The sequence below is a fragment of the Elephantulus edwardii genome, unplaced genomic scaffold (genome assembly GCF_000299155.1).
Source record: "Elephantulus edwardii isolate Elephantulus edwardi_28Jun2011 unplaced genomic scaffold, EleEdw1.0 scaffold00096, whole genome shotgun sequence".
Taxonomy (NCBI): domain Eukaryota; kingdom Metazoa; phylum Chordata; class Mammalia; order Macroscelidea; family Macroscelididae; genus Elephantulus; species Elephantulus edwardii.
Genome location: NW_006399846.1, coordinates 7455053 through 7466441, shown reverse-complemented (window position 1 = coordinate 7466441; position 11389 = coordinate 7455053). Strand labels below are relative to the sequence as shown.

Sequence of the window (11389 nt, the reverse complement as noted above, 5' to 3'; positions counted from 1 at the left end):
TTTTTTATTATTTTGTGTGCGTGTACCATCAAATCAGATCTGACTGGTACAGGAGGATATTGCGCCTCCTTCTCCGGCAGAGCATCTGGTGGATTCGAACCGTGTTCCTCTGGGATTGCAGTGCAGCTTCTTGCCACTAGGCCACCAGAGCTCCCCTAGCTTCTTGTTTTTCAATGCAGCATAGTATTCCATTGTGTGAATGTATCACAGCTTCTCTACCCATTCATTTGTTGATGGTCACTTAGGTTGTTTCCAGCTCCTTACTATTGTGAACAAAGCTGAGATAAACATGGGTGTGCATCCGTGTTATCTTTTAATGTAGTGTTATTGGGAAGAATGCTCTGCTCAGACGAAGTGTTCCTCCCTGTCACTGGTAAAACTCATTGCGGGGGAAAAAAAATCTCTCATAATATCCTAAACAATACGCCTCTGGAAACTCTAGGAATTTTTTATAAATAATGATAGCTATAGAAGGGCTTCGGGCCTTTTGTTCATAGGGTCACTGTGAGTCGTGCTCGAGTAGACAGCAATCAACACCACCAATATCCAAGAGCCCTTCCAGTTCTGGCCCACCATTTTTCTTCTATACTCTCTCTGATGATTTTCTCTTCTCTATAAAAAACAAAACAAACCTGTTGCTGTGGAATCAGTCCTGACCCATAGAGAACCCATGTATACAGTGTCCAGCTGCTCCCTAGCCTTTTCCAGGTTACTTTTCTGAAGCAGATGACCCGGCCTTTGTTTCCAGGCACTTGTGGGTAGGATCATGCCAGCAGCTTCTATGATTTGTAGTTAAACACTCAGCTGTGTGCAGGACTTGGGCTGACATGTTCAACAGTAGGACATTTACGGTTACACAGTGTGATTTTCTTACTCCTCGTTCAGCAGATATGTTCCTGCTTGCTGCATTTGGTTACAGAAAAACCACTCTGAGCAGCTTTTCAAAACACTAATACCCAGGTTGTCCTCAGACCAATTAAATCTGAATTTCTAGAAACACAAACCAATGTCACTGCCTCTAAGTGGACTCTTGACTCATAGTCACCCGGTAAGACAAGGTAGAATTGCCCTATAGGGTTTCTGAGGCTGTAACCTTTACAGAAGCAGGCTGTCACTTTTCCCTTCAGAACAGCTGGTGCTTTAACCAGCTGAGAGCTTTAACCACTGTATTACCTGGGTCCTGGTGTAGGCTCCTGGGTCTCTAGTGTAGGGCATTTTCCCAGAAGTGCCCCAAGTGGTTCTAATGTACTGCCATCATTGGGAAACACTGGGTTTATATGTGAATGTTCTGTTTCCCCAACACAATTACAAGCATCTCAAAGCTTCCACTACATCTTCTACATCTGAAATAATTTGATTTCCGGGTGCTCAAAATGGGCAGGTAGACCAATCCAGAGTCACTGTAACAAGTCTTTTCAACCTTTTGCAGAATTGTTCAAAAGGAACAGGACTAGGTGGACCATTCTAATCACTCTCTTTTTTGTTCCCACTGCATGAACTGACTGAACTGGTACACATCCTTTCCTTCAAAGTCCAGTTTAAATACTACTTCCTCTGCAAACAGCACCTTCTTTACAAACAGCAAAAACTCTCTGAAATGTATTCTTTTATAAAATAAATGAAATTCACATGGGGATGACTCCATAGCAGTCAACAGGCAAGACAGGGGCCCTCCTCTCATGGAGATGCTGTACAAATAATGATAGGCTTTACTGAGCCCTATCTGTATGCTGTGCCATTTCATCTTCAAACAGATGCCGATGCCTGGGATTCTAATCACACATACTTGAGAAAGTGAGGCTTGAAGAATTTAAGAAGCCTAGGAGAAGTGAAGAGGGCCCTCACCAAGATGGACTGAGACACTGATTGTAAATGGGTTAGAGTTATGTCAGAGCTGGTGACTGTGGTGCCGCATAGGGCAGGGCTCAGATAGAATGTTCACAGAGTTGCTATGAGTTGTGGTTGAGTCAATGGCCCCTAAAAACAATGTCCTATAGCAAGGACGTGATGTCAGTACTGTGCAACCTAAATCTATACATTTATTGAGTGCTTATTGTATGTCAAACACTGTGTTATTCTCTTTTTATGAATAATCATATATTTATTAAGTAGCTCTAGTGATGTCATTCATAGGTGGTTGTGCTGCTAACCAAAATGTTATTTGTTTAAATCGACCTCTGGTTGGAATTTATGGAAATTATGACCCAAAGGAGGGTCACTCACTACCAATCAGAACTGACTACAGCAGTGAGATTGAGTTTTAATGTTTTTATTGCACTGCCTTTGTAGAACACTGCATTTTATTAGAAGTAGGTATAAACTCACATACTTTGAGCAGGTTATCAAGAGGGCCAAGTTCATGGAGAAGGACATTATACATGAAAAGTAGTTGTCAAATACTCTTAAGTCAACTATGACTCATAGATCTGACTCCTGTCCTATGCCATCCTCATCATCTCTGACACACTTGAGCCCATTGCTACAGTCACTGTGTCAGTCCATCGCATTGAAGTCTTCTTTTTTACAACCCTCTCCATTTACAAGCATGATGTCCCTTTCCAAGGAATAGCCGCTCCTAACAACATGCCCAAATATGTGAAATGAAGCTTTGCCATCTTTGCTTGTAAGGAGTGCTCTGGTTGAACTTTCCCCAAGATATATCAGTTCATTCTTTTGGAGTCCATGGAATATTCAGTATTCTTCTCCAACACTACAACTCAAAGCATAAATTCTTCTGTCATCCATATTCATTGTCCAGCTCTCAGATGCATAACAGGTGATTGGAAAAACAAAATACAATCACTGGATCTTCAGCCTCATTTCTATCACCAAGTCTGTACTTTCTGACTACAATTCCTTCTTTTCCCCCCAATTTTCCATTCTGGTTACCAATTATTATTATTAGTAGTAGTAATAATAATAATAGCAATAATAATAATAACTTCAATACATGTTTGGTCCATTTTAAATAGCAAAAGTTGGTAGAAGTTTCAAATTTCTCCTCTTTGGGTTTAGGTGTTGATGTGTATATTTACATAATAGTTATATTAACAAGTCTTCCCTGTACACATAAGGATAGTATCCTACCACTCACAACATTGTATTTCTGGAAACATCTTGAAATAGCCTCTTAAACTATGAAAGCAACACCTTTTTCCTCAATTTTTTTCTACTGATTTTTTTTCCATATGATTGCCTGACTCGAAGTGACCAGTGCTAGTCCATCTCAGCTCACTTGTTGTGGCTGTTGTTAGGTGCCATCAAGTCAAGTATGACTCATAGTGACCTTAGGAACAAAAGATCTGAACCTAGTCCTGTCCTGCACCATCCTCACACTTCCTGACATACAGGAGCCCATTGCAGCAGTTACTATGTCAATTAACCTGCTTGAGGATCTTCCTTTCCCTCGCCAACACTCCACCTTTCTCAATATCATGTCCCTCTCCAAGGAATAGCACCTCCTAGAAATACATCCAAAGTATGTAAGGCGAAGCCTCATCATTCTTGCCTCTAAAGAGCACTCCGGCTGCACCCTGTCCAAGACATATCTATTAAGCCATCCATGGGATTTTCTCTCTCCAACACTACAGTGCAAAGGCATCAATTCTTTTTCTGTCATCCTTATCCATTTTCCAGGTGTCAGATGCATAGCAAATAATTGGAAAGACTATGGCCTGAATCAAATGCACCTTAGTCCTCAAACTGACATCACTACTCCTCAATAATTTGGACAGGTCCCTAACTTCAGATCTTCCCATTGCAATGTGTCTTCTTATTTCCTGACTGCTTGTACCAACTGTGTTAATTGTGAGTCCAAGCAAGATGAAGCTGTGGACGGTTTCATTCTCCTCTCCATCCATCATGACATACTGCCTATTGTCTCAGCTCACTACTGCCTACAATATTTATCATTTATGCCTTCCATTTTGGTTTTGACAACTTTGGATTCTCCTAGATTTATTCATACTTCATGTATTCCACATACCAATGGTTAATGGATGTTTGCAGCTCTATTTCCTCCCTTTTTTAGTGACTCACTATCTGGGCTTTACCTCTAATACTCTAGCTGCCCATGTTCCTCTGTCATTCATAGGGTTTTCAAAGGCCTGTTATTTCAGAAGTGGATGACCAATCCTGCTTCCTCGTCTGTCTTAATTTAGGGACTCTGCTGGAAGCTATTCACCATGGGTGACTCTGTTAGCATTTGAAACACCAGCAAAAAAGAGGAAAACCCTCAGTGAGACAGTCTGGCACAGTGACGGCAGCATGAGCTTGAGCACAGCAGAGATTGTGAGGGTGGCTCAGGATCCAGCAGAGTCCTGTTCTGCTGTACTTTGGGTTGCTCTGAGTCAGCACAGCCTCACAAGAACTAGAAACTTGTTCTTTTCCCCAACCAGGAAAGAAGTGGAATAGAACACAGTGGTTACAAGATGTGGCTCTGGTGCTGAGCCGGCTGGGTTCAGATTCCAGCTCTGCTACTTTCTGGATATATGAACTTGGGCAAGATACTTGATTTCTCTCTGCCTCAGACATCCAATCTGTAAAATGGGGTCGTAATAACAGTTTCTATCCACAAGGTTGGTGTTGATTGCCATTGAGTTAATTATGACTCAAAGTGATCATATAGACACACATTTGCCCCATAAAGTCTTTTCCCTTAGGAAACTGCTGGACAGGGTTGAACTGCTGAGTGCTTAACCATTGTACCACCAGGAATCCTTAGAGAGTTATGGGAGGGTTAAATAATACAACTCAAGTACTTAGAATAGCATCTGGCACATAGTAAGTTATTATTAGAAAGCATTAGGCTATGAATTTTTTGAGGAGTGATCTAAATCTTATTCATCTTTCTAACACAAATTAGCAATCAAGGATCTTCATTGAAAAGACTATAGGGAAAAACCAAGGTCTTAAAACCCATTAACCCTTAGTCCTTTTATTTACTTATTTTTAAGATGGAAAAATCTCCCATCTCTTCCCTTACCACTGTCAGTATTTCTGTTAACACCCTTGGGATAAGAATTTTGAGTCATTCTAGAGTTAGTCTCCTCCCTCTTTACTGACACTCTTGCTTATTGCCAAGACAGGACATAGAACAGAAATGGCAACGAGTTCCCATGATGGGCAAGGAGGGAGGGGCACTGAATGAGGTTCTCAAGTCTTTCACATGCTGCCTCTGCTCCCACCAATCAGTCTTGCCCGGACAGCTCCTGTCTCTCCTTTCCACCTTTCTGAAGACCATATCCCCTTCTAGGCTTAATATCTCAGTTTCTATAAATCCTTCCCTAGGGAAACACTCCATTGCACAGAAATCTCCTCTCTTCCTGAATTTCTAGGAAAGCATCTCATTTTTAGTTCAGTGCTTTTACATTTTCAGGGACCCTTGGTGGCACTGTGTGTTTCATGTTGGGCTCCTGACCAACAGGTCAGAGTTTGAATCCAGCGGTGTCTCTGAGGAAGAAAGATGCGTGTTTTCTTCCCGTTAAGACTGACCACCTCAGAAACCTGACGGAGGGTCATCATGAGTGAGAATCAACCACACAGCAGCAGATTTTGTTTTGGTTTTACACAGTCATCAAGAAATTGTATCCTTACCTGGAGAGGGAGGTATTTATCAGCTCCATTTTATCAGTGATGGAACTGAGGCTGGGAAGAGGAGACAAGTGCCAACAATGACACAGCCTGGGCTTGGCTCCATGCCTTCTGTATCCAGCCCCAGCTCTTCTCATCATTAATCTACTTCCTAGATCCTAGATACAGTGGGAGAAAACTGTGGAGCAGAACTCAAAATCATAGAACAGACCAGGCTTACTGTCCTGTTCTGGTAGAACTCCCGAGATAGGGCCCTATTCACCTTTCAGGACTGGACCTCACTCCAGTGAAGGCTCAACTTTCAGTCAAACAATGGATGTGTTTACAAGGTCAACAATGAATCAGCATTGACTTAAAGGCAGTGAGTTTCTTATGGTGAACATTAACACCAGAGAGCTGTGCATTCTTTAGAATAGTCAGCCATCAGTGATCAAAAGGGTAGCATAAGGCCGGATATAAAGCTCAGAAGGTAAGAAAAGACAGGGAGGAAGGACAAACAGAAAAAAAAGGAAATACAGGAAAGAAGTGGGAAGAGTTCTGCCAGAATGTGAAGATGGCACCCAATCACACACACACACACACCCCCAAGATGGAATGGAAAAACCAGCTTGCTCTGTAAACTTTCATCTGAATAATAATGAAAAGTTATAAAAATTTTGTTCCTTTATGGCTCCAACCATCTGTCCCATGCTTTGGGCACTCACTCAGCTTTGTATGTGGCCTTGTGTTAATAGTTGTCTTTTCACAGAGGTCAGTTTCTGTCTTTTGTAAATTCTGGAGGTCAGAGACTGAATCATATTTCCTAACGTCAAGCGAGGACAAGTTGTTGGAGAAGGATGTCATGCCTAGGAAAAAGAGAGGGTCAGAGAAAAAGCAGACGCTTTGTGTGGCTTGACAGAGTGTCTGCACAGGGACATAATCCCAGCAGAGAGTGTGAGGAGGTCCAGAGTGGGTTAGGGGTTCCCTCTGTTGTACCTGTGTTGCTGTGAGTAGAGCCAACTGCATGACACCTAATAATTAACAAGCCAACGTAACCCCTGAACTTTTGCTTAATTAATCAAGCTTCTCACATGTCTTCCCTCTACTGTTTCTTCAGAGAGTCAGTTTTTAGATATCCAGAGGGGAGAAAGTTAGAGCATCAAGTTAGACAGACATGAGGAGAGAGGTAGAGAAGAAATCACCTGTGCACTGGGTTGTTTTGGGTGAGGTTCTCAAGAAAGGAGTTTGCCTTACTTCTTGAATTTCTCGGAGGGCAAGATTTTGCCATCGGCATCCAGTGGAGGTGCCCTTACTTCACTCCTCAGTTTGAGTTTCTCCACCTCCTTCAGCTCCTTCACCGCCCTGCGCATCACCTGGTTCTTCCTGCTCTTGTCCACGAACATGGGAGTGCAGCATATGAAGGTCAGGAAGCTGTTTTTGCCCATCCAGGAAGGAGGCGGGATGGGAGGCTTGGCTGGGGGCTGCTGGTGGGCTCTGCAGTTTGTCACCCAGCGCCAGATGTTGCTGTCATAGGGCATGTCAGGCCGAGTGGGGAAGGTGGCCGGCAGGCGGCCCACGTCAAGCCACGTGTGGAAGCCCCAGGTGTGCTGGGTCGCGTTCTCCGCAGGGTAGATTAGGCAGTGACGCACTTTGGACTTAAGCTCAGTGCTGGGTGGCAGCTTCAGGGCCAGCCTGTGGTAGACTTGCTGAGTGAAACCAGGCAACTCCCAGGGCTCACTGGGGAGGAGGAAGTCATGCTGAGCACAGGTTTGGGAGCTTGGGAATGACTCATTGGCGTGGATTATCTGGGGATAGAAAAGAGGAGCTGGGTATGGTTGTGTGTGCAAAAGCGAACTGAAGTAAGAGTACTCAATCTCACTTTCCTAAGCACAGCCAGAGAGAGAACACCAGACTCTGATGGCTTTACGAGGAACCATTTTTCTTACCTGGCCTGCGTTGTGGGAGAAGGATGGGCAATCTCCTTCCCTGTGATTTACTGTCTCTGAAAACCCACTGGAAGGTCAACTGTTGGTCGGTTCTGACTCAACAACACTCACTGACAGCAGCACCTGCTTGTCAGACGTTATGACCACTACTAAGTGAAGGCTCAAACACACCCAGAGGTGCAGTGGAGAGAAAGGCCTGGCAATCTACTTCTGAAACAGGTCACAGCTTTGAATATATTATGGAGTACAGTTCTCCACACACAGCGGGTTGCTATGAATTGGAATTGACTTCAAGTGGTAATGGGTTTTGTTTTCCTCCACTTAGATTTTCCAATTCTTCACCTTCAGCCTGTTCTGTGCCGTGCTACCTTTCTAAGGAACTGATGCTCTTAATAGGGCCCATCAAGCTCTGAGAGATTGAGGGGGATAGTACCCCAAATGAAACTAAGCGAAGAGAGTGAACGTGCTCTCTGTCAAACTAACTTGCTCCTGGTCTTGGTAACATTCCAGGAAAGTCTCTATAGAACACAGCTCAGATGCTTTTTTGTCCCAGACTCTCTTGCTCCTTGTTTCCTGTTGTTGGTGCTTTTCCTTGTCTCATTAAAATGCAACCAAGCTTTTAAAACACCTACAATACCTTTCCTGCAACTTCTCCTCGCTCTGTGACATAAAGTGTTGCAATACATATTATCTTTGCCACCCTACAAACCCTGGATGAGATGGAGTAACAGAGTGACTGTAGGGTCACTATGAGTCATAGTCAACTCAATAGCACATCACAACTACTCTACTAACAGGTATTGTTATTGTCCCCACTTTAAAGCTATAAAAAAGCAAGACACAATGAGAATAACTCACCCAATGTGCCAAATAAGTGGGTGGTGGGGCTAGGACTTGAGGCTGTGCAATGACAGTGCCTACTCAAGGACTAAGAATGTGCCTCTTTAGAAATGCCTCTCCTTCCATGCACTGCTAAGGCTTTGCTGATTTTAAAAAAAAAGTCACATGGCTCTTGGTCCCATTCCCCTAAATTCTTTTTACAGGACCACCCCACAAGGGTTTGGAAGTTGTGGTAGGAACCAGGAACCTCTTATCCTCTTTCGAGCATCCTGTTGCCAAGGCTTAGGACCATGAGGGTAAGATTGCTTTATAGATTAGTTCTGCTTTCCAGGTCCACCATATCAGGGCAACTCCAAGCCCATTAGGGCAAAAAGGGGTTGGCTGCTGACATAGTCCCGCCTCCTACCTGCAGGAAAGGTTCTCTGGCTCGAGATGGACAGTTCCACCCTCTAGGAGGTCTTTGTGAATCACTGGCCATTCTTCTACACTCCAGGAGCCAGGAGGGAAGGTTTTGTGGGGAAGCCCTCTCAGACTCCTTTGTTTGCTGTTAAAGTTGCTATGGTGATGCCTCACAGGAGAGGTGAGGCAGGGAGGAGGCCCTTACCTCTCCTGAGAGGGCTCTCCAGTCCCCAAGCCCCATGCCTTTCAGGTGAGATAATCAGGACTCATGAGTTCAGACTGCCTAGCAGGAAAGGAAAAAGGAGGGGAGGAAAGCAGGACAGGCTGGTTGTGGAAGGAACAGGGAAGAGGCACCTATAAGTGGACTCCTCATTCCCCAATGTCGCCAGGGCCTCCTTTCCCCCATTTTCATGTGCTTCATATGCATGTGAAAGCTGGGCGGTGAAAAGAATCATACCTTTAAATTGTGTTGGGGAAAGGTATGGAGTATACCACTGCTGCCAAAAGAACAAATGTGCCTGCCTTGGAGGAAGTTCAGCCAGGGTACTCCTTAGAAGCAAGGATAGTGAAACTTTGTCTCACATACTTCAGGTATATTGTTGTTAGGAGGCACCAGTCATTGGAAAGCAGACGTCATGCCTGGAAACTAGAGCGTCAGTCAGAGAAAGACCAACAGGAAGGATGACAGTGATTACAAGAATGGACTTGAGCATGGAGATTGTGAGGATGGTGCAGGATAGAGCAAGATTTTGATCTGTTATTCACAGAACTGCCAGATGTGCAGGCCGGATTTAGAAGAGGTTGTGGTACTAGGGATATTATAGCTAGTGTTAGATGGATCTTAGCTGAAAGAACAGAGTACCAGAGGAATGTCTATCTGTGCTTCATTGACTATGAAAGACTTTTGACTGTGTGGATCACAACAAGCTATGGCTGACTCTGAGAAGAAGAATTCCAGAACATTTCATTGTGTTAATGTGAAACCTATATTTGGACCAAGAGGCAGTCATCAGAACAGAGCCAAGGAGACACTACAGGTTCAAAACCAAGAAGGGGGTCCGTCAGGGATGTATTCTGTCTCCATACCTTTTCAATCTGTATGCAGAACAGATCATCTGAGATGCTAGGCTGTGCAAGGAGGAATGTGGCATCAGGATTGGTGGAAGAGTCATCAACAACCTGTGTTATGCAGATGACCCAACCCTGCTTGCTGAAACTGAGGAGACCTGAAGCACTTGCTGCAGAAGGTCAAGGACTGCAGCCTCCTGTATGGATTAAAGCTCAACATCAAGAAAACAAAGATTCTCACCACTGGGCCAATTGGCAGCATCAGTATGGATGGTGAAGAAATTGAGATAGTTAACAGTTTTAGTTTACTTGGCTTCACAGTCAACACTCTTGGTACCGGCAGCCAAGAAATCAAGAGACGAATTGCATTGGGAAAGTCAGCTGTGAGGGACCTCTCAAGAGTACTGAGGAGCAATGACGTCAGGCTGGAGATTAAGGTGCGCCTGATCTGGGCTAGTCTTCGCAATTACATGCTATGCATCAGAGAGTTGGACAGTGACTAGGTATTCCTTGGAGTCAAGGATTCTGAAGCTTTGTCTGACATACTTTGGGCATGTTACAAGGAGGGACTGGTTCTTGGAGAGGGACATCATGTTTGGCAGAGTAGAGGGGTGGTGCAAGAGAGGAAGACCTTCAATGAGATGGATCGATTCTGTGACTGGAGTGTTGGGAATGAGTGCGTTTCAGATGGGTAGGTTGGCACAGGATAGAATGGCATTTAGGGCTCTTGTACATAGGGGTCACTATGAGTCACAGGCGACTTGATGGCACCTAACATTCATAGGGTTCTCAGTCATCTAACAGCCACCCTTGCCTAGGCCTTTCTCTTGAGACTCCCACAGGGCTCTGGTGGCCTAGTAGTAAGTTGTGCTGCCAACCCAAAGATATGCTGTTTGAATCCACCAGCTGCTCCACAGAAGATGGGCAGTTTTTGACCATGTGATTTACTGCTACTGACAATCCATTGGAGGGTCAGCTGAGATAGTTCTGACTTAAATATACAAAAAGAGGCATAAGCTACTCAGCAACTACAGTTCTCTGGGAATAGGAACGGGTAGGAAAAGGGCATGCCTGTGCATGACACGCACCAGAACTTGCAGTATCTGTTTCAAAGAGCAAGTATTTACAGAGGATGCGCCAGGGAGGGTTATCTGTGCTAAAGCCCTTTGCAATCAATCCTTCAGGCACTTCTTCAGCTGAGCTCAGGCCCTGCTTCTTCCCTGTTACCACTGTCTCCACAGTCTTTTCCAACCAAGCAGCACTTATTTTAAGAACCAAGTACCGACACGCTACAGAGAACATTTCCACTGTGGATTTTATTGAGAAGGTAGTTACAGTAGTGTTGACCTGGTTTGCATGCATGCAGTCAGCTGGGGTTGAGGGTGGCTCTCTGCAGAGCTGAGGTGCAAGCTAAGGGAGCCAGGCAGGTCAGAGGCTCTTCCAGCTTTCTCAAGCTTCTGGCCATGTTCTCAACAATGCTAGTCTCTCTGGCATGATTAGGAACACTATCAGAGAAACACCCAGTGGGACTACCCATACATTTTGTCTCAGAAGCATCCATCCCC

The 11389-nt window shown here is 44.4% G+C and overlaps 1 protein-coding gene across 1 annotated transcript; it reads right to left on the bottom strand.

Annotated features, from left to right (window-relative positions):
• Positions 1 to 6821: 6821 nt before the first annotated feature.
• Positions 6822 to 8835, bottom strand: LOC102843151 (uncharacterized protein ENSP00000372125-like). Its single transcript, XM_006891372.1, has 2 exons — positions 8764 to 8835; positions 6822 to 7376 (listed from the first exon to the last, which is right to left on the bottom strand). The coding sequence occupies exons 1-2, from the start codon at positions 8833 to 8835 to the stop codon at positions 6822 to 6824; spliced, it is 627 nt and encodes a 208-aa protein (XP_006891434.1).
• Positions 8836 to 11389: the final 2554 nt, after the last annotated feature.

Excerpts from the sequence above, each read along its gene's own strand:
- LOC102843151 (XM_006891372.1), bottom strand. The coding sequence starts at position 8,835 with ATGGCCAGTGATTCACAAAGACCTCCTAGAGGGTGGAACTGTCCATCT. Across the intron at positions 7,377-8,763 it reads CCAGAGAACCTTTCCTGCAG|ATAATCCACGCCAATGAGTC; the intron begins GTAGGAGGCGGG and ends TTCTATCCCCAG.